This window comes from Adiantum capillus-veneris, chromosome 13, assembly GCF_014529385.1.
Source record: "Adiantum capillus-veneris isolate H3 chromosome 13, ASM1452938v2, whole genome shotgun sequence".
In the NCBI taxonomy this organism is placed as follows: Eukaryota; Viridiplantae; Streptophyta; class Polypodiopsida; order Polypodiales; family Pteridaceae; genus Adiantum; species Adiantum capillus-veneris.
The window spans coordinates 83,283,785-83,311,341 of NC_140943.1; the positions used below are offsets into that span (position 1 = coordinate 83,283,785).

At 46.2% G+C, this 27,557-nt stretch overlaps 3 protein-coding genes across 3 annotated transcripts in view; 1 reads left to right on the top strand and 2 right to left on the bottom strand.

Moving 5' to 3' along the window:
* Positions 1-4,013, top strand: part of LOC147444354 (uncharacterized) — a 4,851-nt gene extending 838 nt beyond the window's left edge. Inside the window, exon 1 of the mRNA XM_086526995.1 lies at positions 1-4,013. This exon is cut by the window's left edge and continues 838 nt beyond it. Within this exon, the coding sequence (XP_086383121.1) occupies positions 2,651-3,607 (957 nt within the window). The 5' untranslated portion in view covers positions 1-2,650 and the 3' untranslated portion in view covers positions 3,608-4,013.
* LOC147444353 (CDP-diacylglycerol--inositol 3-phosphatidyltransferase 1-like) overlaps positions 1-27,557 on the bottom strand; it is a 70,635-nt gene that overhangs the window by 7,491 nt on the left and 35,587 nt on the right. The window lies entirely within an intron of this gene.
* Positions 4,106-11,241, bottom strand: LOC147444355 (uncharacterized). Its single transcript, XM_086526994.1, has 4 exons — positions 7,743-11,241; positions 7,278-7,644; positions 7,026-7,187; positions 4,106-6,905 (listed from the first exon to the last, which is right to left on the bottom strand). The coding sequence occupies exons 1-4, from the start codon at positions 8,291-8,293 to the stop codon at positions 6,438-6,440; spliced, it is 1,548 nt and encodes a 515-aa protein (XP_086383120.1). The 5' UTR covers positions 8,294-11,241; the 3' UTR covers positions 4,106-6,437.

The window sequence follows — 27,557 nt, forward strand, 5'->3', positions numbered from 1 at the left end:
GGTTACGGTTCACCCAATGCAAAGCATTTAGGCTGAATCTATTCCTGGCCCAACACTTTTGGTCCAACCGCCCACATTTTGTATGGCCGCCCACTTGGGCCTATTTATTTGAGGTGCCCCCATTATCATTAAATAGTGGGTTTTTAGAGGCATCACCCTACCTGGCTCCTAGCTAGTGTATAGGCAGAGGTAGAGGCACCCCTTTGAGTATGTTGTATGTGTAGAGCAACCCCTCGTGGAGGCTACACCTTTATTGGTTCATGTAATTATGGCTTTTCGGCCCCACTCAGAGACCCAATCAGAGCGCAGAGGACGAGGTTTTGGAGGAGTGGCAGTCTTATTCAGGGTGGACCTATAGTCTCTGATACATATAGCTCGGTGGGATGAGCATGCTAGGTACATGTGGGTGAGACTGAAGGCAAAGACAGGCATATATCTCTACATCGCTATTTGCTATTTCCCTCCTAGTACGTCAGTATATGCATCACCAAGAGGACAATCCCCCTTCTCTATTTTAGATGATGATATTTCTCTATTTGCTATTTCCCTCCTCGTACGTCAGTATATGCATCACCAAGAGGACAGCCCCCCTTCTCTAGTTTTCCAAAGATGGCGACATTATTATCTTGGGGGATTTCAATGCTAGGATTGCCCATCACCAGACAGTATTCTATGATACCTCAAAGGAGTTGATGCGAGAGCTTGATATTACACAAATGGGACAATCTAGATTATCACACGATGAGGAGCACACTGAGTAAGGCAGATACTTGATTGATATGGGGACTGCACATGGATTGGCCATTTTGAATGGCCTAGAGAGATTTCCTACAGCTGGTGGTTTTACATGCTTTCCACATCGGCATGGCACTAGTACAATGGATTATGTTATGGCTCCGTCAGGACTCATTCCTTCCTTTCAAGATTTAGTGGTGGGAACTAGGCCAGCTGGGGTAGCAGTCGATCATGCTATCTTGTCTTTCACTCTATCGTTCCAGTTCAACACAGCTCCATTGGGAGAGGCCTCCACGCATCCTCGGTATACCTTCACGAGGGAGACGGATCACGTATACATTGATGAGATATACACGCAGCTATGCACTCAAGAGCAAGGACGACCACTAGATGAGCTCACCCAAATTCTGACAGAGACGCTACATGATGCAGCATCGAAGGCATATCCCCACAGCTAGCCTACACGCAGACAATCTGGGAGCATGCCTCAGAACAGTTGGTATGATGAGGAGTGTAGAGAGACGAGGATAAGATTACAGAGAGAGGTGCTCATGGGTACTACTACAAATAGACAGGCACGGATTATCTTCCGCCGCCTAGTGAGACAAAAGAAGAGGGCTTACCTATCTCAATTAGAGCGTGATCTGTATCAATTGTTTATGAGTCAGGACTCTAGTGAGGCATGGAGGCTTTTCAATAAGCACTCTCCACCGACAACCATCACTTCCACAGAGACATGGGGGGAATATGTTATATCTCTCTATACAGCATCAGGGCAACCACCTTTGCCTCACTCTCCAAAGGCATGCCCAGAAACATGTACTTTCTTTAATGCTGAGAGGGTAAGGAAAGCCATTGACAAGATGAAGACAGGAAGAGCACAAGATCATGATGATCTGGTAGCCGACCACTTTATCCATGCCAGAGATATGCTTGCAGAGCCTCTTGCTATGATGTTTAATAGAGCCATGTATGAGGGTTTCCCTGAGACTTGGAGTATGTCCATTATTGTGCCTATCTTCAAGTCGGGAGATCCTATGCTTCCCGGGAATTACCGAACCATCATGGTTGGTCACACTCTGGCTAGGCTATATGCATCAATTCTTGAGCATGATTTGAGTGGATGGGCACAGAGAGAGGCCATACGGGCAGTAGGACAGACAAGGTTTCTCCACTCTTGAGACACTCAGAGCCAATATTGAGGACGGTAGACATCATGGCAGGAGGATATATTGTAGCTTTGTGGATTTCCGCAAAGCCTTTGATACAGTGCCACGAGCCAGACTCATACGCAGATTGCAAGACATGGGGGTGCCCACAGAGCTCATCTGCGGAATCTTAGCTTTATACAGGATAGTGGTAGGACAGGTACGCACTACTCAGGGCATGTCCGACATGGTTCACTCCACCATTGGGGTGAAGCAGGGTTGTCCCCTATCTCCAACTCTCTTTGGGATATATGTAGATGAGTTTTCAGATTATGTACATACAGAGGGTGATAGAGGTGCTCAACTTGCAGGGACGTGGATTCCGTTGCTATTATATGTTGATGATATTGTGCTGATCTCCGATTCTCCAGAGGGGATGCAGCGTCATTTGGATGCATTGCATATATTTGCACAGGACAGTGAACCTTGGTAAGACCAAGGTAATGGTGTTTAACACCACGTTGCAGTGGGTAAGGAGGTCCGCCCCCACTTTTACATATGGTCGAGAGACTGTGGCGTATGCAGATACATACACTTATCTTGGGGCGGTTTTCAGTGGTACAGTATTTTCCTTGAGGCGTGCAACAGATACACGATTGACCAGAGCCTATGCAGCATTGGGGAGGCTTGAGAGGATATGTTCGTAGGTTCAATTCCAAGAACCTCAGACAAAGCTTTGGCTCTTTTACACTTTGGTCACTTCGGCCATGCTGTACAGAGTTGAGATATGGGGCCCCTCAATTGATCACCATAGCAGAGCTAGCAGTATTGATGGATGGAGATGTATGGAGAAGCCCTTGGTGTCTATGATTTCTCAGATGATTAGGGCCAAAGCCTCAGTACCACATGATATTGGTAGGGCGGAGCTCGCTGCTCCTCCATTGGTAGTGGAGGCACTCACTCGATCAGTTTCATTTATGCATGGCAGCTCTCACAGATATACTCGATTAGCACTAGAGTCTTCGCGACAACTGGCATTGCAGGGAGATAAATCATGTTGGTATGCAGAGATGGCATCTTGGTTTCCGTCACATGGCTTTAGTATGGACCGGATACCCCCATTTCAATACTCTCTGGATGCACCCTCCATCTCCCTCACTATAGCAAAGATTACCAATCTCATCAGACAGGACTTGATTCAGTTGGATACGAAGAGGACATGCATACAACCTACACATGAGCTAGGTACGAAGATGACTTTCTATAGAGAGCATCTTCTCCAACTCACGAAAGATGGTTTTGTGATCAGACCAAGATACATGGATACTCATCTATCCCACGGGATACGATGTGCTATTGGTCAGATACGCACATCCTCACATCAGCTAGAGATTGTGACCGGTAGATTTAGGGGAGTATCCGCTGAGTCAAGGATTTGCCAGGTGCGCCAAATAGAGCCAGAGACAGAACTACATTACATATGTCACTGCCCAGCATACTATGAGATACCAAGCCGCTTTCACTGTCTATTCAGAGAGGATTTTGGGCCACTTTCTAGAGTCATGAGATACCACGATCAGAGGATTAGACTTACTAGAGATTCGCAAACACAGAGAGGACCTCTTGAAGAGGGGCACAATGAGAGACATCCAACGACGACACCGAAAGATTACACATTTCTTTCAGTCACAGACAGAGGAGTTCGAGCAACCCCCACAGTATAACAACACTAGAGGCACCAGAGGCATACTGCTCGATCGAGCGATAGAGTTGGAGAGGTCCCGTCGCCCACGGATGAGAGGGCCCTCTCGATATCGACGCAGATTCAGACAGAGGATCCATACCATACTGGCGCGACATAGGAGCCGTCTCGGATATTGATGTATATGTATATGATGCCTCGACTTTCAGAGAGCTCCATTGTATCTGCTCACCCTTTGTATTTCCTATTCCCTTTGTATCAGCTTTCACCTCACCCCTACCAACTATTTTCTTTTCTTTTCAGTTATTTCTAATTTTTGTACCCAGACCTCGTATTAGATTCACTACATGTAACCTTTTGGTCTCATAGGTCATTCTGGCCTTTTGAAGACGTTAATACATTTCACTCTCTCTCTCTCTCTCTCTCTCTCTCTCTCTCTCTCTCTCTCTCTCTCTCTCTCTCTCTCTCTCTCTCTCTCTCTCTCTCTCTCTCTCTCTCTCTCTCTCTCTCTCTCTCTCTCTCTCTCTCTCTCTCTCTCTCTCTCTCTCTCTTTTTGGGAAATGTTAGGGCTGTATATTACTGAGTACAATATAATCCCCAACGGATGCCAAAATAGCCTATCACGTGGGGTGTACAAGCTGAATGTAAGGATGAGAGCCACTATAGTGACAACTCGACTAGAACAATCTCACGGTGGTCGGTGTGATGAGTGGAGGAGAAACCACCGAGGGGGGGCATAATGCCATGTAATCTGGCCACATGTAAGTGTGAAGAAGAGTGGGGATCGGGCCCAACGCCGAAGGAAGGCAAATCGACGAGCCTCGGCTGCTCGAGATGTACCTGAGGAAGAATCCCACTGCCAAATCCGGGTGTGAATGATGTCCAGCCAAATGGCAGTGAGGGTATCCTGGAGGAGCTGTGGAGCCGCACTCAGAATGTGAAGGCAACGAGCTCTCCAAACATTCCATAGTGTAATGCTAGTGATGACTGAAAAAACTTCATCACGTGTCTGAGGATCCCCCTGCCAAGCATTCTGTGGTAGCATAGCCAAAGTCCCTCGCCGATAACCAATCGAGGTAAGCATAAGGGCTGGATCTGTGTCTGAGCCCTCGTAGAAAAGATGCGGTCCGGGCATCGGCATCAACCATGAGACAGATCCCCAAGAGAGAACTCCATGTTGAACACCCGCTCTGCTAAGTAACAAGCAAATTGCAAGCCACACTACATGAGAAGTTGAGCATGACCAAAGACAGTGTGCAGGTGACTCCAGTAGTCCCAAAGGACAGAGAGTAAATAACGGATCATCACCCATAGTAGCTAGCCAAGTCCCAACTGGAAGTCCTACATGTGCAATCATCCACATGAAAAAGGAAATACGACGAGCCGCGTGTAAATCCTAGATGGCTGACCAAAACTGTTGTAGATAAGCATGGGAGAGACCTGAATGTAACCAGAAACGCATACGAGTGGGCTGCTCTGGTTGCTGTCTCATCAATGCTAACCTTCCAATCCTGACAGTGTACTCAAAGAATCATACAGGTACACCGGTGGGGTCAGAGTGAGGCCAATGCCACTCTCATGGGTCCCAATGAAGCTGAGATAGGGCACGACCCTCCCACACCCAAAGCCTCCAAAGTGCAGCATCAGCTGAAGCGAAACAAGGGTCAACACAACAACGCTTCCCGCGGAAGCCAACTACTCGTATGGCCTCCCATCGAGCGCCAGGGGAGACAAGGTGCGGAGAGGTGGTATCATATGTCAATCTCGCATGAATCCCCTGAGAGTAGTCAGTATCAACTGTGAACAGCATGGTGTCTAAACGAACTAATAAGAGTGCTCTGAGCAAAGAGGCCTTCCCAGCCACAATGTGGAAGCATCTGAACCGTGCCTCGCATGACTGCATCCCATTGCGAAGGAACGGCGGAGTCAATCTCAAGTAGTCTGTCTGTCACCCCATGACCAATGTCATAATGTTCTGCCACAAAATCCCTCTCTCTCTCTCTCTCTCTCTCTCTCTCTCTCTCTCTCTCTCTCTCTCTCTCTCTCTCTCTCTCTCTCTCTTTTGGAAAAAGTAAGAGCTGTATATTACTGAGTACAATATAATCTCCAACGGATGCAAAATAGCCTATCACGTGGGATGTACAAGCTGAATGTAAGGAGGAGAGCCACTATAGTGACAACTCGACTAGAACTATCTCATGGTGGTCGGTGTGATGAGTGGAGGAGAAACCACCGAAGAGGGACATAATGCCACGTAATCTGGCCACCTGTAAGTGTGAAGAAGAGTGAGGATCGAGCCCAAAGCCGAAGGAAGGCAAATTGGCGTGCCTCGGCTGCTCGAGATGTACCTGAGGATGAATCCCACTGCAAAATCAGGGTATGAATGATGTCCAGCCAAATGGCAGTGAGGGTATCCTGAAGGAGTTGCGGAGCCGCCATAGTAGTCTCGTACGGTCCCGTACGTTTTGTACGCGTGCGATGATGTGCGGTACTAAACGAACTAAAAAAATTTATGATGTACGATGACGTTATGTACATTCGAATTTAAAAAAAACAAATAATTCTCAAGTCTAAGGGCCTTATAGAAACTTGACATTTGTATAGATTAAAAGTTAGTAGTTACAATACTACATAGTACAATGTAAAGAGTCAAGACTCAAAGACTAAAGAGAATGAGCATTACATAAACCAAAATGATCATTGAAATTTGATAAGTAGAGACCAAGTGGCAAGGGTTACAAAGTACTCAAAAAGTGGCAAGGGATACAAAAAAGTGGGGGGACTAAGTGGCAAGGGCTACAAAGTACTCAAAAAGTGGCACACCATAATAGAGAGACTAAATAGTAAAGTCACTAGTCACTCGTGCTCTCATCATCTTCCTCATCTTCCTCTTCTGAGCCTTGCTCATCAACATCATCCTCTTCCTCACAAGAGTCGAAGGATGACGGCTCATAATATCCATCACTAATGAGGTTGCCTTCATCATCATACTCTGGTTCTCGAGGCTCTCTATCCTCGGAAGTGATGGCCGCCGCACAAGAGCCACTTCCGGAGCCTCGCCGCAAATAGGTCCTAGGAGCCTCCATGGGTGTTGTTGATGCTTTACCTCTACCTCTTATAGCCCTGGCACCTTTGTCTCTTGTAGCCGATGTAACTCGATGGATGACGACCTTCTTGCGTGATCGTGTGCGAGAAACCCGGCGATCAATCTCCTCAAGCTCCAAGTAGAGCTCACGAAAAATCATTTGCTCCTCAGGGTCTTGCTCTTTATTGACACTCTTTAGAGTGTCAATCGTAAGTGTGAGCTCATCCACGTTGACCTATTTGACATTTACAACATTGGACAATGAAAACATAATTAGTATATTCAAACTAATTAAAGACGAGACTCTAGAGTATAGAAAATGGAGTGAGTAGTGATTATAATTTATAATTTATACCTGTCGAGCCATAGGCATCTCATGCATAGAGCGCAACATGCGTAAATTGGAGCGACAATAGATAAGTCGCTCTAATTGCTTCGTTGAGAGCTTGTTTCCGATTTTGGTGTGGATGAGGGAGTATGCGGACCAATTACGCTCACATGCTCCCGATGAGCAATCCTAAAACACATCAAGAGAGGCATAAGCTATAAGAGACTATAGTTGAAGAGATTAAGCACAAAATGTAAAAGTTTGAGGCTTGTCACTTACTTGGCCAAGAACCCTCAAAGCAAGTCGTTTGAGAGTAGGCAATTGATAGCCAAAGCTCTCCCACCAAAATAAAGGCTTCACCAAGGATTGCCGCTTCCAACGCAAGTTGGAAGTAAATGCAGTGCCTCGTTGGTCACTATAGTTGATTACCTCTTGGAGAAATGCTCCAATGTCCTCTTCTCTTAGCACCTTATAGAGGTAATTGTTGCGCTCCTCAATAAGCTCTTGATTTGCAAAGAGTTCGGGTTTCTTGTAAGCCGGATGCAAGAGAACCGCAAAGTAATGGATAGGTCTCTTCATCCAATCCCACCGCTTTGTGATTAGGAGGAGAATGTCGTCTCTCTTGGGAGAGTCCTCGAGGTAATCACTACAAGAAGAGAGAGCAATGTACTAAGTAGAGAAACAAGCATGTAGAATTTAGATATATAGAGAATGACATATGTAATAATAAATATGTAGTTATACCGTGTTCCATCGGGAGCCCCATCTAGGATTGTAGACTTCTCAATCTCCTTGTAAGCTTCCTCCATGAAGTGCCATAGAAGCCCAATAGTTGCCCCTTCCATGTCGGTCATGCGGAGAGCCTTGTACAAGGGCAAGATCACAACGACAAGACCCTTAATTTCTTGCCAAAACTCCTCCCGCAAGCAAAGTCGTTGGATGGCTTTTGCATCTTGTTGGGAAGCGGCGGACTCTCCATTCATCCACTCCTTAAACTCATCGGAGACCATGGTCTTTTGTATTTTGTTTTGCACATCATAGAGCCGCTCTAGAAGTAGCCACATGGCGGCAAAGCGAGTGGCCGATGGCTTCTTCAACTCAAGGTCGGAGTAGGTGCGGTAAATGGCAAGCACCCTCACTTTGCCATTGATGAAATTGATGATGGAGAGTGCTTGGTTGAGGATATCTTTCACCCAACCTAGCTCCCCTATGGCTTCAAAGAGAAGGTCAAGGCAATGAGAGGCACATGGAGTCCATACTATGGATGGAAATTCCTTCTCTAGCCTCTTACTCATTGCCTTGCAATTTGAAGCATTGTCGGTAATCACTTGCACGACATGCTCCGCACCAACCTACACAAGAGGCATTTGTGACAAGAAGAGTTAAAACTTAAAAATTAAAACATAGGACTCATTGGCAATTGCTCAAGACATAAAGGCTCGATTTACCGTTTTACCTCAAGAATGGCTTGGCGGATGTGCTTCCAAATGAATGCCCCGGTCACTTTCTTCCCTCTCGAACCCGCATCCACCGCCCGCAAAAGGTACGTGCCAAGAGGACAAGAAACAAGAATGTTGATGATGCCCCTCTTCTTGCGGTCGCTCCATCCGTCGGAGAGGATAGAGCATCCATACTTTGCCCAACCCGCACGTACGTGCTCAAGTGACTTGTCAATCCTTGCCCTCTCTTCATCAAGCTTCTTTGTTCTCATGTCATGGTATGACACACCCATCCACCCTGCATGGACCAACCGCCGCAATTGCTATGATCATCCTCTTCCATCGCTCCAACCGAAGAATGTTGAAGGAGAGATTGCATTCAATCACCGTGCGGGCAATCTCTATTTCCGCGATTCTTTCTCTCTCCTTGAGGAAAGACAAGGGGCCGGAGCATCCACCCACCGATTTCGCAAGAGAAGTTTGCTTTGCCATCTTCGGAGGCCGGCCACCATCACTTGAAGACCCATTGGAATTCTTGGACTTCTTGGAGGAGGCACTACCATCACATAAGGCCGCGGTGGCACCGGTAGCCATGGACATAGTTGGAGAGGCCTCTTCCTCCGAATCGGAGCTATCAACATCCGGCGACACGAACTCATCCGAGGTGACTCTACCCTTGCGTGTCTTCAATGGAAGATACTTTCTCTTGCCTTCCGCAAGGATATCTTCGGGGATATTAGGACATGGCCCCGCTTGTCCTCCCATCTTTGTCAAGTGGAAGATGAGACGGGTGACGGAAGAGGTCATAGCTTTTGGGCAATATTTCCACCACCACTTGCAAGAGTTTTGCTTGCCCCCCACCCGCTCAAAATATCGGCAATGTTTCTCAAAGGCTTCATGAAGAGGAGGCGGCATTATGTAGTATGTAGCTAGTAGCTACTAGTATGATGTATGATGTATCAATAGATTAGAGAGAGAGAGACAGCGAGAGAGAGAGAGAGAGTGAGAGAGAGAGAGAGAGAGAGAGAGAGAGAGAGAGACCCAAGGAAGCTTGCAGGAGAGACCCGTCACCCAAGGGAGCTTGAAGGAGAGAGATGATAGACCCAATGGAGACTCGAGAGCTTGAGCCCACTTGATAGCTTCAATGGAAGCACATGGAGATGAGAGGGTAGAGCATTGAGAGAATTAGGGCTAAAGCTTGTAGCTTGTAGTTGTAGGTTGTGTTGGATAACAAAGGGGAAGGGTTGCTTAAATAGGAGAGGAAGAGCATGTGAGGCTTGACTCTTGAGCAATGGGTATTGGCCCTTGGGCAATAAGCATGGCAATGGCCCATGGGCCATGGGCTTGCATTTGGCTTCAAAACTGCCCATAAACATCTCCAAAAGGCCTACAAAGTGGACGTTGCAAACGGTCAAAAACCTGCCAACGGTCATAAACTGCCGAAAAAAGTGACCGGACGGAACGGGTCCGGCCGGACGGAACGAGAGGTTCCGTTCGACGTACGAAAACTACCCTAGGAGCGGCACTTAGAATGTGGAGACAACGAGCTCTCCAAACATTCCATAGTGTAATACTAGTGATGACTGAAAAAACTTCATCACATGTCTGAGACTCCCCCTGCCAAGCAATCTGTGGTAGCATAGCCAAAGTACCTCGCCGATAACCAGTCGATGTGAGCATAAAGGCTGGATCTGTGTCTGAGCCCTTGAAAAAAGATGGGGATCGGGCATCGGCATCAACCATGAGACAGATCCCCAAGTAAGAAATCCATGCTGAACACCTACTCTGCTAAGTAGAAAGCAAACTGCAAGCCACAATACATGGGAAGCTGAGCATGACCAAAGGCAGTGTGCAATTGACTCAAGTAGTCGCAAAGGACAGCGAGTACATAACGGATCATGACCCATAGTAGCTAGCCAAGTCCCAACTGGAAGTCCCGCATGTGCAATCAGCCACATGAAAAAAGAAATACGACGAGCCGCATGTAAATCCCAGATGGTGGACCAAAATTGCTGCAGATAGGCATGGGAGAGGCCTGAATGTAACCAGAAACGCATACGAGTGGGCTGCTCTGGCTGCTGTCTCATCAGTGCTAACCGTCCAATCCTGACAGTGTACTCAAAGAAGGATATTGGTGCACCGGTGGGGTCAGAGTGAGGCCAATGCCACTCGCCTGGGTCCCAATAAAGCTAAGATAGGGCACGACCCTCCCACACCCAAAGCCTCCAAAGTGTAGCATCGACAGAAGCGAAACGAGGGTCAACACAACAACGCTTCCCGCAAGAGTCAACTACTCTGATGGGCTCCCATCGAGCTCCGCGAAGGGCAAGGTGCGAAGAGGTGGCATCATATGTCAATCTAGCATGAATCCCCTGAGACTTGTCAGTATCAACTGTGAATAGCATGGTGTCTAAACGAGCTAATAAGAGAGTGCTCTGAGCAAAGAGGCCTTCCCAGCCACAATGGGCAGGCATCTGAACCGTTCCTCTCATGACTGCATCCCACTGTGAAGGAACGGCGGAATCAATCTCAAGCAGTCTGTCTGTCACCCCGCGACCAATGTCATAATGTTATGCCACAAAATCAGCATCCAGCATACGTGACTCATGAAACAACCGCATAGAGGCAGCAGGGCCAGTGTCCCAGGCAGCCCAATCAATGTGAGTCCTCTCTCCAAGCTGACGGGGTGGATCAGCCGAAGAATAAAGAACTGCAGCATTCCAAATGAGAGGCTGGCGCTCAATCTCCTCACGGCATGAGGGAGGTGAGCGTATGTGCCATCGCATGGAACTCTCTCTCTCTCTCTCTCTCTCTCTCTCTCTCTCTCTCTCTCTCTCTCTCTCTCTCTCTCTCTCTCTCTCTCTCTCTCTCTCTCTCTCTCTCTCTCTCTCTCTCTCTCTCTCTCTCTCTCTCTCTCTCTCTCTCTCTCTCTCTCTCTCTCTCTCTGGATGGTGACGTCATCATCACGAGGGACTTCAATGCTAGGACAGCCCAGCACCAAACAGTATTTTATGATACTTCAAAGGAGATGCTAAGGGAGTTGGATACTGTACAGATGGGCCTATCTAGATTATCACAGGATGTGGAGCATACTGAGTATGGGCGGTACTTGATAGACATGGGGACTGGCCATCTTGAATGGCCTACAGAGATTTCCAATTGCGGGAGGTTTTACATGCTTTCCACACGGACATGGAGCCAACACGCGGTACTTGATAGACATGGGGACTGGCCATCTTGAATTGCCTACAGAGATTTCCAATTGCGGGAGGTTTTACATGCTTTCCACACGGACATGGAGCCAACACGCGGTACTTGATAGACATGGGGACTGGCCATCTTGAATGGCCTACAGAGATTTCCAATTGCGGGAGGTTTTACATGCTTTCCACACGCACATGGAGCCAACACAGTAGCTTATGTCATGGCACCACAGAGCTTCATCTCTAGTATCCAAGACTTCTCAGTTGGACCCAGACCTGTTGGGGTGGCAGTAGATCATGCCCTTGTATCAATGACCATCTCTTTCCAGTTTATTGTAGCACACATGTCGCAGGTTGCAGCCCCTACTCGCTACACCTTTACACAGGAGACGGACTCTGTCTACATAGACGGGATCTACAAACGCTTGCGCACTGAGGAGCCATCGTGACCTTTGGAGGAGCTTAGTACTGTATTGACACAGACTTTCCATGATGTAACAACGAAGGCATACCCAGACACCCAGCCTGAGCAAAGACAACGTTCTGGGAGCATGCCCGAGAACAGCTGGTATGATGAGGAGTGCATCGAGATGAGAGCCAGACTTCAGAGGGAGGGGGACATCACTCACAGACAGTCTCGGATTGCCTTCCAATGCCTAGTGCGGCCGAAGAAGAGGGCTCAACATCTATATCAGCTATTCTTGAGTTAGGACTCAAGTGAGGCATGGCGACTCTTTCATGAGTACTCCCCCCCTCGTGCCATTACTTCTACAAAGGCATGGGGAAGTATGCATCATCTCTCTACACAGTTCTTGGACAACCGCCTCTTTTTGAACCCCTCGAGCCATGCCCACACACGTGTGCTTTTTTCACCGCTGAAATGGTGAAGAAGGCCAGTGATAGAACAAGGACTCGGAGAGCATATGATTATGATGGCTTAGTGGCTGAGCATTTTATACATGCAAGGGCTTTTAGCAATGATGTTCAATTGTGCCATATGTAAGGGCCTGCCTGATACTTGGAGTTTATCTACTATTGTACCCATCTTCAAGTCAGGAGAGCCTATGGAACTCGGGGAAATATCGCACTATCATGATTGGACACACATTGGCACGGTTGTACGCATTGATTCTTGAGCAGTAGCAGAGTAGATGGGCAAAGAGGGAGGGCATACGCGCAGCCAGGCAAGCAAGGTTTCTCTACACTTGACCACATTCTGACACGCAGAGCCATTATTGAGGAGGGCAGATCACATGGGAGACGGATCTATTGTAGCTTTGTGGATTTCCGCAAAGCATACGACACAGTGCCCAAAGCTCGATTGATGTGAAGACTACAAGAGACGAAAGTACCCACAGAGCTGATTTGGGAAATCATGGCATTATACATGTCAGTAGTGGGGCATGTACGTACTCCAGAGGGGCTATCTACATTGGTTCACTCCACTATCGAGAGGCGGGGCTGCCCGCTCTCTCCTACTCTATTTGGTATGTATGTAGATGGGGTTTCTAATTATAGTGAGAGAGATGGTGATAGAGGGGCACAACTCGGAGGGACATGGATTCCACTATTGTTATATGCTGATGATATTGTGTTGATCTCCGACCCTCGGGAGGGGATGTAGCGTCACTTGGATGCATGGCATACGTTTGCGCACGACAGTGGTTTGTCTATCAACCTTGGTAAAACCAAGGTTATGGTGTTTAACACCACCCCACAGTGGATCAGGAGAGTAGCACCCACATTCACATATGGCCATGAGACAGTGGAGTACACGATGCTTACACCTACCTTGGGGTGGTCTTTAGTGGATCAGCATTTTCATTAGGGAGAGCAACAGAGACCAGATTGACTAGAGCCTATGCAACATTGAGGGGATTGGAGAGGATGTGTTCACAGATTCAATTTTAGGAGCCTCGGACGAAGCTTTGGCTTTTTGACACTCTGGTGGCTTCCGCATTGCTCTATGGAGTTCAAATATGAGGGCCCGCATTGGACCATCATGGGAGGTCGGATCCTAGTGATGGATGGAGAGGCATGGAGAAGCCTCTTGTCTCTATGATGATTGATGTCACGGCTTATTAGAGCCAATGCTTCAGTACCACATGGCATTATTCGAGCAGAGCTACCAGCCCCCCCCACTAGTGGTTGAGGCAATCACCAGATCAATCTCCTTTTTACACCGCTCATGGGACCTCCCCAAGAATAGATATGCCCGCCTAGCACTTGAGTCCTCTCGACAGTTAGCTATGCAGGAAGATACAACATGCTCGTATTGGTAGATGACATCATGGTTTCAGGGACATGGGTTCAACATGGATAGATTGCCCCCTTTCCAGTACACATTGGATGCACCCTCCCTGACTCTTACACAGTCCGAGATCACTAGGCTCATCCGCCAGGACCTGACTCAGCTAGATACCAGGAGGACTTGGATACATCCAACACAAGAACTGAGCACAAAGATGGCTTTCTATAGAGAGCATCTTCTCCAGCTTACTGAGGATGGTTTTGAGACGAGGCCCAGATACATGGACAACCACTAACCTCATGGGATACGATGTGCTATTGGCCAGATACGCACATCGTCACACCAGCTCAGGTAAAGACTGGTAGAAACAATGGAGTACCAAAAGAGGCCAGGACATGTCCCCTATGTCACATGGAGCCGGAGACAGAGTTGCACTACACATGCCACTACCCAATTTACTATGAGATACAAGGCCGCTTTCACTGCCTGTTCAGAGAGGGCTTTGGACCACTCTCCAAAGTCATGAAGTTTGAGGACCAGAGAAGTCTGGGATTGTTTTTGCTTGAGTTGCGCAGACACAGAGACAGCCTGATGAGAGGAGAGGCTAGCCAGTCTCAAAGACAGATCACATACCTCTTTAGAGTGGACACTGGGCAGCCGGAGCAGCAGCTACCACAACAGAGCTCACATTCTCCTTATACCAAAGGCACGCTGATCGATCGAGCGATCGAGCTAGGAAGATCAAGACGCCCATCACTGTGGAGGACTACACAGCACCGCCGGAGACTGCATCAAAGGATTGGGTCACACTACTGACCAAGAGGGAGATTGATGAGATCCCCCAACGATCGATGATGGGTCTCCTCTGATTTAGCTCTTTTGAGGATTGTACGCTACACACATACCCACATTGTGTTATATTAGCCCTCATTCACTACTTTCACACCCCCCCACCCCCGCCGCTCATATACTACACAATTCCATTTGAGTACGTTTTCTTTTATTTTTGGTACTCAGACATTGTATAAGATTCACCGCATTGTAACATTTTGGTCTCATAGCTCATTTTGGCCTTTTGTAGACATTAATATAACATTTCATCTGATCTCATCTCATCTCATCTCTCTCTCTCTCTCTCTCTCTCTCTCTCTCTCTCTCTCTCTCTCTCTCTCTCTCTCTCTCTCTCTCTCTCTCTCTCTCTCTCTCTCTCTATCTATATATATATATAAAACAAAGCCCAACGCTCTTGTAACCGGCCCGCAGGGCGGTAGACTTTAGCTTTCAGCCAAATCTTTACTTTAAACTTTACTTACAAACCTGAGACTGGACTTAACACTTCAAACAAAGCACGACTTGGCAGCTAGAGTGTTGTGAAGCAGAAACCAACATGCTGTAGGCCCAAAGACTTGCGCCCCTTTCGGTATTTCTTTATTCTTATTTAATTGGGGAGAAAACCTGCAAATTCCTACGAGCTGTCCTGCTTTTACCCGGCTGAAAATGACCTACTCTAGCCAGATTTTGACAGGATAACCACAGTAGGAAGCTTCAGAGATAAAATCCCCGTTCATAGGGTGACTTTCCCGGCGCATAAAAGCACTTCCCAAACCTAGTGAGAATCTACATCACGCTGAATTCTTTGTTTCTGCCACCAAAATGCACCAGAACACCTATACAATGATCCCTCGCTTCCTCGAAGCTCCTGGGGGTATTAGGTTTCAATTAGGGTCAAAACCCTAAACCTGCAAAAATACACAGCGGTCGCATCTGTAGTAAGCCCTCGAGCTCCCGCACCTGTAGGGCTACTTGCCTTTTTGAATAGGATGAGATTACCAATTAGCTAATCGAGTACATGTGCAAGAAGCTGCATAGGCTCTTGCCTCGGCAATCGCGCATAAACCCACAGAATTGTACATATAAGTGAAAAGCCCTCGAGCGGGGCATCACCATTCTGTATTCAATGAGGGAGAGAGATACACGAGAGCGGAATCATCCAAGGCAAGCTTTCCATTAAGGCTGTGATCACCTACACCCGCTACTCACACACACAACAGTTCACTTATGAAGAAAATCAGCCCCTTCTCTGCATTTGGGCGCCCCCTCTTTATGGGGATCTGGCAAAATGAACTAAAGCCGCCAAGCGTCCACATTGCCTTTTTAGAGTTAATTTACGAGTACCCACCGACACCTTTTTATTGCTCGGATTTCAGTCGACTCACCCGACCATCTCGTGGCCACCTGCCATTCTCGATTGCGGGTGAAACTCTTGGCCATCGGCTGTTTCACACTAGCCATACAATGTCCAACCATTTGCGACTTCAAAAAGAGGGCCCCAAAAATTAAATAAAATTTTAGGAAAAGAAACCAACAACTAAGGCTAGTGGTTGCCACAACCTCGTGACATACCCTCCTCTTAAAATCGCAATTGCCCTCGATTGCATGCTAGATATACAAGCCATAGATGATTTAGTGTGATTAGGACCCTTTTAACATAACATGTATCCGCAAGAAAGGTGATGTAACATAAATACAAATGACTTTATGAAACCTTCATACTTTTGGCATTTCTATCTACGATAGAAGTGAGCATTATACCTTTAGCATTTGTAGAGCAGTGTCCACTTCTATTGCATTGAATCCGTATGTACATTTGACGTGCTAACTCGATTATGACCCCTCTTTTGAGTGCGTTGAGTTGGGGCATAGGTAGGTTCTAACCCAAACGCCTCAAGGTAAAGATGCAATACATTTGGTGATTGTAACAGACTTGGACACTCCAAGTCGAGAATTCTACCGCGACACCACAAACAATCAATTCAAAACAGTTCGCACTTCACAATTGATTCGACACTGGCCCGACGGAGTTCCGTGCCTAGAGACAAGCACTCACTCTCAGACTCTGCGTCCAGATGCTCTAAGTTGTGAGGCGATGGCCACATATTTAAGGATTACAAGGGATGCTAAAAGCAGAGCCCCGCAAGAAGGAAATCAAACGCTTGTTCTCTCTCTCTCACACAAGCTCTCTTGAGCCAATAAAGCAAAACTTTAAAAGGTAAAGCTCTCTCTCTCTCTCTCTCTCAATTCATTGCGTAGAATAAAAAGCATGTCCAAAAATCTGCCCTCCGTAGACAAAAGCAGGACAAAAAGCTGCGGTACGAAAATCTGCCACCGTGATTTACGGGATCGCCGTACAAGCCTGCCACGTCATCAGCCATTTCGTACGCTGCCTGCCACGTCAACATTTTCCATCGGGCTGTTTTTCAACAGTAGGGCGGGTGTGTGTGTGTACTGCGCGACCACGTCACCAATGTGTGACAGTGACTCTAGCAGTTCACACTCTTCCATCCACGTTGAGTTCGGGAATAGGTAGGTTGTAACCCAAACGCCTCAAGGTAAAGATGCAATACATTTGGTGACTCTAGCTGTTCACACTCTTCCATCCACGTTGCATCCCTAAGTGGATAGTTCTTGAACTTCACCAAATACCGTCCTACAACTTTTCCCTTAACCTTTCTTTCCTTATGTGCCAAAGACTCAAGTGAAACGCATTATGAATCTTCCAAGTGTCAAGCAATTTCACCCTATAAGCTACATCACTGATCTTGTCACGTATCTAAAAAGGCCGATAGTAACACATGCTAAGCTTGGGAAATAACCTTTCCTTGCTCTTCATCTTCTTTCACCTTGCCTTTTCAAATTGCATAAAGAGTACCCAATCACCAAGTGAAAAAAACAATTCACACCAGTGACTATCAGCAGCCCTTTTCTGCTCTGCACGAGTCTTCTCAAAGGCAAGCTTGATCTTCTTATACATTTCATCCATATTCTCAACCTATCGATCTGCTTCGAAAATTTTGTCCTTAGAGTGCAAAAAAGGAGGAACCTTTTTGCCACCCTCAACAATCTCAAAAGGTGCCTTGCCTCTTGACGAATGCACCGTATTGTTCTACGCATACTCCAGCAAGAGTAGCTACTATTCCCACTTGCCCTTATTATCTGACACATAGCATTTCACCAGATCTAAGAAAGTAGAATTAGCCTCTTCTGACTGTCCATCACTTTGTGGATGAAATGAGGAGGAAAACTTGAGCGGGTGGTGCCCATGTTTAAGCCTCTCCAAAAATAGGTTCGTCATACGAGAATCACGATCACTGACAATAGATTGTGGCATATCATGGTACTTGAAAACATATAACATAAACAATCTGTTGGGTTAAAGGCCTAATAACGCCTTTTTGTACATTTTTATACTTTGTCCAGGTTCATATTGAACCTGGACACATTTTCTGAATTCTTCTTGGAAGAGATCCGCTTTCTGGGCCACATAGTCTCAAAGGATGGTGTCAGAATGGATCCCGCAAAGGTCGAAGCTATTAAGACATGGCCAGACTTGAAGACTGTGCACGATGTCAGGAGCTTCTTGGGATTGTGTTCCTAGTATAGAGGGTTTATCATAAATTTTGCAGAGATAGCATCGCCTCTTCACGCATTGCAAAAGAAAGAGGTCACTTTCTGATGGCCAGTGTCACCAGTGTGTGACTACTATCTATCCTTTTTGTTGATTTCTTTCTTATTATCTATTTACTTTCACTTTTTGGAAACACCCCTCGGGAAATCTAACTACCCTGCATTGCATAGCTAGTGTGGAACTGCCCAGAGGGAGTCCAGGCCTGAGGGCAAGAGAGCACTAAGGTTGGACAAGGATTATGGTTAGCCAAAGTGGGGTCATTGACTAGCCAAAGTGGAATCCTTTGCTACAAAGGCTACATTTTAGTTTTGGGTGTGGCTGCAGTGTACAAAGAGGGTCGGATGACCTAGAAAGATACAATGGCAGCATCTCCTAAAATTTAGGGAGCTGCTATTTTGGGACCTGAAAATATGTTTGCGTCATTACCTCCGGAATGACAAGGAGAACATTTTCTTACTCTGCCGTGAAGTCAACTGGGCGACCGGTTGGGGGATTTTTAGGCGGCAACCCCGAAACGGGAAAATGCTTGTAAATGCGCCAAGTGGCACATTCTGGTGCACTTTCCTCATGCAAGAGAAGGTGGCGCTGAATTTTAAGCAGGGAGAGGCTAATTTTCAGATTTTGTCACAGAATAAGAGCTATGGAGTGCTTGCTTTCCCTCCTATGTACAGTGCGGTGCCAGGAGTGCTGCCCTGCATGCTACGCACTGCCCTCTCTCTCCCCTATGGCAGTATGTTATGCCCCTCTAGTGGGCTTTTCATTTGACCAATGTACAGTTGTGTGGGTTCATGCGCGATTGCCGAGGCAAGAGCCTCTTGCATAGTTACTGGATTACCTAGCGGCTAATCTCCCGCAGGTACAGGTGAATTCGGAGAGGTTTCACGCCAGAAATCTCGTCCGATTCAAAGGGCAAGTAGCCCTACAGGTGCGGGAGCTCGAGGACTTGCTCTGGATGTGACCGGCACGCGAAACGGAGCCCAAAACAGTACATTACAGCCTGCTGTGTATTTTTCCAGGTTTAGGGTTTTGGCCCTAAACGGTCCCTAATACCCCCAGAAGGTTCGGGGACGCGAGGGGACCTCTGTACAAGTGATTTGGCACATTTTCCGGGCTGAAAACAGAGAATTCAGAGTGCTGCAGATTCTCGCCAGCTTTTGCAAAGTGCCCGTATGCGTCGGGAAAGTCAGTCAATGCGTGAGAATACTGACTGTGAAGGATCCTAGTACAGTTATGCTGCCGAAATCGGGGCGGAACAGTTGAAATTCAGCCCAGCTTGTGCGGGGCAGCTTATAGGGAACCACAACGTTTATTCCCTCTTTTAAGCAATAAAGAAATACCGAAAGGGGCGAGGGGCCAATCTTGTGTCGGTCTACTCATACAGGTGCAATCTAGCAGCCTGTATCCCTTTCCCCCGTGTTGTGTCTTGAGAGTACAGGTAGAATAGACGACTAATAATGGGTGAAAGCTAAATCAAGGTTTGAAGTAAAGTCTACCGCCCTTTTTGGATTGAACAGGCCGGTTTCAACCAGAGAGGACTATGCAAGTCTATGAAAAAGAGCTCTTGGCCATGATTCATGTGCTTTCTAGCTGGAAGCACTACCACCTCTTAGGTGTTGATTTTGTTGTCCAGACAGATCATCAGACCTTGCCATACTTTTTGACACAGCCAAAGTTATCCGGAAAACAATCTTTCCATGTTCCACTTCCAAATTATGCATGTGAAAGGCAAGAAGAATGTTGTGGCTGATGCGTTATCAAGAAAGCCACAAATCTCAGCTGTGTCAATTCCTTATCATCATGAGTTAGATGACAAGAAGGAACAGTAAACTGCTGATGAAGATTTTGTAAGGATCTTTGAACAGTTACAAGAGGGGCAACATCATGAGCACTACCTCCTCAGAGATGGTTTTATGATGATGCATGGCAGACTTTGCATCACTAGGCCATTGCGACATAAGGTTATGGCAGAGAGTCATGTCCCACCATATGCAGGGAATCGTGGTATTGATGCGACAGTTAAAAGCGGTAGAGACATTCTTCTATTGGCCTACCTTGAGGAGAGATGTGGATGCCTTTGTGCGAGCATGCATAATTTGCCAAAAGGTCAAGTTTGACTAGAAAAAGGCACCAGAGTTGTTACAACCGCTGCCGATTCCGGATAACCCATGAGAAAGCATTGCTATGGACTTTATCTTTGATCTTCCAAGAACGCCAATAGGGAAAAATGGTATATGGACCATTATCTGCAGGTTCAACAAGCAGGCCCATTTTATCCCTGTCAGGAAGAAGATAAAATCTGATCAGATGGCACGCTTGTTGATATACAATGTGTTAAAGTACCATGGTATGCCACAATTGATTATCAGTGATCGTGATCCTCGCATGACCAGTTTGTTCTTGAGAGGATTGTTTGAGAACATGGGTACTACACTCAAGTTCTCGTCTTCGTTTCATCCACAAACTGATCGACAGTCAGAAAACGCTAATTCTACTGTCTTAGATCTGATGAAATGCTATGTGTCAAATAATAAGGGCAAGTGGGAACAATATTTGCCTATGATTGAATATGCGTACAATAATACGGTGCATTCGTCAACCGGCAAGGCACCCTTTGAGATTGTTGAAGGCGGCAAAAAGGTTCCTCCCATTTTGCATAGAAAGGACAAGATCTTTGAGGCAGATCGATATATTCAAAGCATGGATGAAATTTATAAGAAAATTAAAGTTGCCTTGAAGAAGACTCAGGCAAAACAGAAAAAGGCTATTGATCGTCACCGTCATGAATTGATGTTATCACCTGGTGATTGGGTTCTGTTAAGGTTCTAAAAGGCAAGGTTAAAGAAGATGAAGGACAAGGAACGGCTATTTCCTAAGCTCAGCATGCGCTACTATGGGCCTTTTAAAGTGCTTGACAAGATCAGTGATGTGGCTTACACGCTGAAATTGCCTAATGCATGGAAGATTCATAATGCGTTTCACGTCAGTCTTCTAAGACCCTTCGTGGGTGATGTGCCAGAAGATATGCCAGAAGAGGATCAGCCAGAAGTCAAGGAACTTGATGAGATCCTAGTACCTCAGCAAGTTTTGGCACATAAGGACAGAAAAGTTCATGGACAAGTTGCAAGACGTTATTTGGTGAAGTTCAAGAACTATCCGCCTATGGATGCCAAGTGGATGGAAGAGCATGAACTGTCAAGAGTCACCAAATGTATTGCAGCTTTACCTTGAAGCCTTTGCATTACAGCCTACTTATGCCCCAACCCAACGTGTACAAAGGAGGGCTAATGATAGAGCTAGCACATCAAATGTACATATGAATTCAGTGTAATAGATGGAAATGGCAAAAGTATGAAGGTCTCATTAAGTCATTTGTATCTATGTGTGCGACCTTTCTTGCGGATACATGCGATGATAAAAGAGTCTTAATAGCACAAGATCATCAGTGGCGTGTATTTATGGTAAGCAATCGAGAACGTTTGCGATTTCAAGAGGGGGGTATGTCACGGAGACGTGGCAACTGTTAACTATGTCACAAGGACGTGGCAATTGCTAACCTTAGTTGTTGGTTTCTTTCCAATGGGGTTTTATTTTATTTTTGAGACACTCTTTTTGAAGTAGCAAACGGTCGGACATTGTATGGCTAATGTGAACGGTAGTTCCCCCGCAGATGGGAACTGGTCGGCACTAGAATTCGTATAGTAAGAGGATGTCTAGGCTCAGAGCAAGATCATGTAGGTCCTCCCTTCGCACTTAGCAAGTTGGTGATACTAGGAAGTGAACTCAATAAAGGCATTAAGTCTTTTGTATCTATGTGTGCGACCTTTCTTGCGGATACATGCAATGATAAAAGAGTGTTAATAGCACAAGATCATCAGTGGCGTGTATTTATGGTAAGCAATCGAGAACGTTTGCGATTTCAACAGGGGGATATATCACGAGGACGTGGCAGCTGTTAACTATGTCACAAGAAAGTGGTAATTGCTAACCTTAGTTGTTGATTTCTTGCCAATGGGGTTTTGTTTTATTTTTGAGACCCGCTTTTTGAAGTAGCAAACGATCGGACATTGTATGGCCAATGTGAACGGTAGTTTCATCCACAGATGGGAAGTGGTCGGCACTGGAATTCATATAGTAAGAGGATGTCTAGGCTCAGAGCAAGATCATGTAGGTCCCCTCATCGCACTTAGCAAGTTGGTGAATACTAAGAAGTCAACTCAATAAAGGCATAAAGTCAAGGTGGGACTACCAACAGAAAGTATCCGACATTTGGGCCGCGTTGCACTCTTGGATGCGGTCCCAATGAGCATAGATGGTCAGATGACAACAGGGAGCCCAACGGAATCATTTCCTAAAATCTAGGGAACTGCTATTTTGGGCCGTGAAATGTGTTCGCGTCATTACCTTCGGTATGACCAGGGGAACACTTTACAATTCTGCCGCGAAGTCAACTAGGCCACCAGTTGGGAGATTTTAAGCTACAAACCCGAAACGGGCAAAAGCTTGTAAATGGGCCAAGTGGCAAATTCTCATGCACTTGCCTCATTCAGAAAAATGGGCGCTGAATTTTATGCTGGGAGAGGCCTCCTTTCGCATTTTGTCATAGGTTAAGAGCTATGGAGTGCCTCCTTTCCCTCTCATGTACAATGTGGTGCCAGGAGTGATGCCCTCCACGCTACACACTACTCTCTCTCTCCCCTACGTACAGTTATGTGATGCCCCACAAGAGGGCTCCTCATTTGACTGATGTACAGCTGTGTGGGTTCATGCTTTTGTGATGAGGCAAGAGCCTCTTGAGCAGGAACAGGGGTAGCTGACTGCTACTCCAAAGGAGGCACCGGTGAGGGTCATAACCTCACCATACGGGTGTAAAATCAGCGCTACGTATGCGCTGTAAATTGACTGTTTTTCAGCCATACGGACACCAGGACCATTGGGAATCGTGCCCCACTGGCACAGGACAGCTAGAGGACTGTTTGGGGCTGAAAACAAGGCAAAAACCAGTAAATAGTGTGCTGAATTTACAGTTTTTGGGCAGGAATCAAAGGGTATACGCCAGTAGAAGCGAGTTCTAGCAGAGGAATTGGTTTCGTGCAAGTTTTAGGATTGTTATGCTGCCAAAATTTGGCCAAATCAGGTAGTATCTTGCGGGATACAGTTAAAGGATTCCAAGGACTCTTCTTTGTAATTTACCATCCTAAAGAATAAAGAAATACCGAAAGGGGCGCCAATTTTGGGGCCTACAGGTTGTCGGCGTCTGCTCGGGGTATTCTAGCTTCCGAGCCGTGTGTGTATTCAAGTGTTGATTCCCGTTTTGCAGGTTTCCTTTGCACGTTCTCTCTGTGTGTGTCTAAAGTAAAGAATTTCGGGTGAAAGCCAACGCCTACCGCCCTACGGGCCGGTTACACACGCCCAAGCGAACTTGGGTTCGTGCGACCACAACAAGCAAAAAAGATTATGTGGTTCTTGTAGTTCTTTCCTTGAGCGATACAGAACACTGCCAAAGCTCTTATACCATTGTGAGGTGCAACGGAATGAATGTCTGCGCTTTGCTCAAGATGAGTGCTCCGAACTGTGCTCAAGGTTCCTTTTGGTTCTTATGGAAGGTAGAGCCTTCCGTTCTTAATGAAAGACTACTATGATCACAGACAAAGTGAATGGACACTGTGCGTGCAAGTGTATGAGAGTGAGAGATAGAGAGAGAAGAGAGATACGACACCAGAGACGTTGTAAACCCTCCTCCGAAGGCCCCACTCGTCGGTGAGAGTGGTCTAGTTATGATTGCACAAATTGGTACAATGCGGATGCATGTGACTGATGCAAGTCTAGGCTATGTCGACGATGACAATGGGGACGACGACGACGACCTAAGGGCTGAAATCTGCAATCTTCTTACTGATGTCCAAAAACGCTACGGGCTGAAATCTGCTGCGGGTCCAAAAACACTGATTTTGAGGCTGTTTTCTGTGGGTCTTTGTCACTGAAAATCTGCAGGTCTGGGGCTGAAAACTGAGGTGTCTTGAGGCTGAAAACTGATGGTCTTATCGGCTGAATCTGCTACTTCTTTTTGCTGATCTTGATAGTCTTCTAGTGCTGAAAATCGCCAAGCTGAACTTGCAAATGCTGGAATCTGCAAACGCTAGCAATGTCAAAAACGCTAGGTTGCTGGGTCTTTGTGGCGATGATGCTGATGCAAAACACTAGGCTAGGCTTGCTTGCGGCGAGCATCTTTGATGAGAAATCGCTAGAGGATGCTGATGAAGAAAACGCTAGCATGGGGGGAGGTTCTTGCTTGGAGAGCGAAACCGCCAAGGCTTGGGCTTGCTGAGAAGTTGCCTGTTGAGCTTGGCTCCTGTTGCCTCTTCTGCCATTTAGTGCTAACTTGGGTTTGCTTATAAATTAACTTACCCAATTTGCCCTACTCAGTTTCCGACAAAAGTCACTTAATAAATAAGTGAAAAATGTCAAAAATAGGGAAAAAAGGCTAAAGTCACTGGAAAATTCCCCTGTCTGATTCTGATGGATTTTGATGGGAATGCTTATGATCATGCTGTGTGCAACCAGAGGATATGCATCTACACTAAGTGACTGGGCATGCACGGTCTACGAATAGACTCACAAAAGTGCCAGATCACTTCCTATTCTAGACTGACTTGACTGATTGAACCCCGGTCATGCTGTAGCTTGTCCACGGACACATAGGGTTGGATGTGTCACGTGACATTCCGAAGCTTTGCTCTTTTCTTCGCTTTTTACCCTTTCTGTCCTCCTCGCTTGAGTCAGAAGAGGTAGAAGAACTGTCAGAAGAAGAGATAGCAGAACAATGGGGTAGTCCTTCAAAGTATACACGCTTCTTCTGCTCTCTTGCAGATGCAAAAGAAGATTGACGGCCCAAATAACCAGGGTAGTCAATGCCCTTCTAGCGCTTTTTCAATCGCTTTTTGGATTGATTTTTCACGTCCAAAAGCTGACTGATCTGAGTCTAAACCACAACCTGAAGTTCTTGTTCTATAAACATCCTCGAAGAAGGAGGTTTCTTGATTGCCGGTTTCATGGGTGGTTCTATGGCTTTCTGCCACTGGGTGTGCACTTCTACAATGGATTGCTAAGAAAAAAATTTTGCAAACTGAGGATCCTTCGCAAATTTAATCATCTGCTTTGTGCAGTCGTCAACCTACTATCGACGTTCCATCTCTTGAAGTTCGTACTGAGTAGGCCGAGGTGCCCATACTCTTCCTCTGTTAAATCATCAAAATCTTCTTCGTGATCTCCTCCCACATTAGCAGATGCAAAAGAAGTCGATTGCTTCTTGTTGGAATTTCCCGGTAGAAGAGAAATCTGCGGTGCTCTGATACCACTGTAAGAAACTTGGAGAGCCCAAGTCTAGATTCTACCGCGACACAACAGAGATTCACTCTAAAACAATTCACAAAAGACGACACGACTCAGCATAGTTCCGTCTCAGCTATTGACCCCAAAGATAGGCGCCCCTTTCAGTATTTCTTTTTATATTAATGTGTGTGCAAAGTACAAGCGAGTCCCTGGGAACTCACACTCAGACTCTACGTCCAGATGCTCTGAGTAATGGGGCCCAATAGACCTATTTATTGTTACAAGGGTTGCCCAAAAGCAGAGCCCCAAAATCTCAAACTCAAAAGCTTCAACTCAAAAGCATTATGCCCAAAAGCTGCCAAAAGTCAGCCAACGTAATTTATGGACGTCCGTACACTGCCACGTCAACATGACCAGCGAAAAGACGGAGATCCGTACGGCCTGTCAGTGTAATTTCCGACGGGTTTTCTCTTGGGCTGCTGCCACGTCTACCTGTGGGCGCATTTCTCTGCGTGTCCGCGGTCCTGCCACGTCACTAGTTTGTGACAGACGCCCATCAGAATTTTTCATTTTGTGAGCAGATTTTCACGTTCTCAATTTTAATGAAAAGCTTGCCTTCCCCCTTGTCTCATATAGCACAAGGATTCCGCTCTTGTGTCTCGCTCTCCCCCTTGCACATACGATAATGCCCCACAAGTTGGGCTCCTCACATAACTATGTACTATCTTGTGGATTTTATGCCCATTTGCCTAGGCGTGAGCCTTTTGAAAAGGAACCAAATTAGCTAATTGCTAATCCACCTAAGGTACGGACAATTCCATCGCGACCAAATGCGAAACAGAAGAGTTTTCTCGCGTGAAAACTCGTCCAAATCCAAAGAAAGAGTCCCATTGCATGCGGCAGCTCTTGAGACACTCATAGACGTGTTTTCTCCGCTCAAAACGATCCAAAACAGTGAATTTCAGCTTGCTGCGTTTATTTGCAGGTTTAGGGTTTTGCATGTAAACTGCAAGATAACACCAGGGAAGCTTCAAGGAAGCCTTGGGGTGGTTATACAGGAGTTTGGACACTTGTTCGTGACCAAAAAAACAGGAAATTACAGCACGCTGAAATTTATTCACTGATCAGAAAGCTTCTAAAATGCAAGGGAATCAGTCCAAGACTTCACTTTTGACGTACAGAGATTTTGGCATCGTTATGCTACCAAAATTCAAAACCTGCAATTTCAACCCTTGGCAGGTTTAGACAGCTTTCTGAGAGTTTGTCAAAGTGTTCAGATCGTTTGTTTTCAATTGAATAAAGATATACAGAAAGGGACGCTAGTCTTTGGGGCCTACATGGTGTCGGTCCTAGTTGTTGGACGCACCTGTTCTCTCTTCTTCTCAATCCTTTGCGAGAAATTAGCAGGTAACTGAATTAGTGACGCCCTCTACTGCGTACTAGCCGGTTTCAGCTAAGCAGTATGCGATTAATCAAGCCTTTGTGGTTGCTCGTTTTAGTCGCATTGGCCTCAAGAGTGGATATCACCAAGTTCAAGAGGTGACTGAAGATGTAAATAAAATTGTGTTTCGCACATCTTTTGGTCTTTATGAGTATCTTGTCATGCCTTTTGGTCTCACAAATGCGCTAGCTACCTTCTATGTAATGATGGGTCGCATTTTTTGTGAGCATAGAAAGTTTACATATGTATTCTCTGATGACATTCTTGTGTTTTCCGAGACTCAGAATGATCAAAGAGCCAATTTAGAAAGCATCGATTGTTTATCAATGCTAAGAAAACCGAATTCTTGTCAGAGATACACTATCTAGGGCACATTGTATCAAAAGATGGGGTACGCTGAATCGTGCAAAACTTGATGTAATCTATGATTG

What these genes read in the sequence shown, in the direction of transcription:
- LOC147444355 (XM_086526994.1), bottom strand. Translation starts at nt 8,293, where the DNA reads ATGAGTAAGAGGCTAGAGAAGGAATTTCCATCCATAGTATGGACTCCA. An exon ending in GGGGCTCCCGATGGAACACG is followed by an intron (nt 7,645 to 7,742) that starts GTATAACTACAT and finishes CTCTTCTTGTAG; the next exon opens with TGATTACCTCGAGGACTCTC. An exon ending in AGATGCCTATGGCTCGACAG is followed by an intron (nt 6,906 to 7,025) that starts GTATAAATTATA and finishes AATGTCAAATAG; the next exon opens with GTCAACGTGGATGAGCTCAC.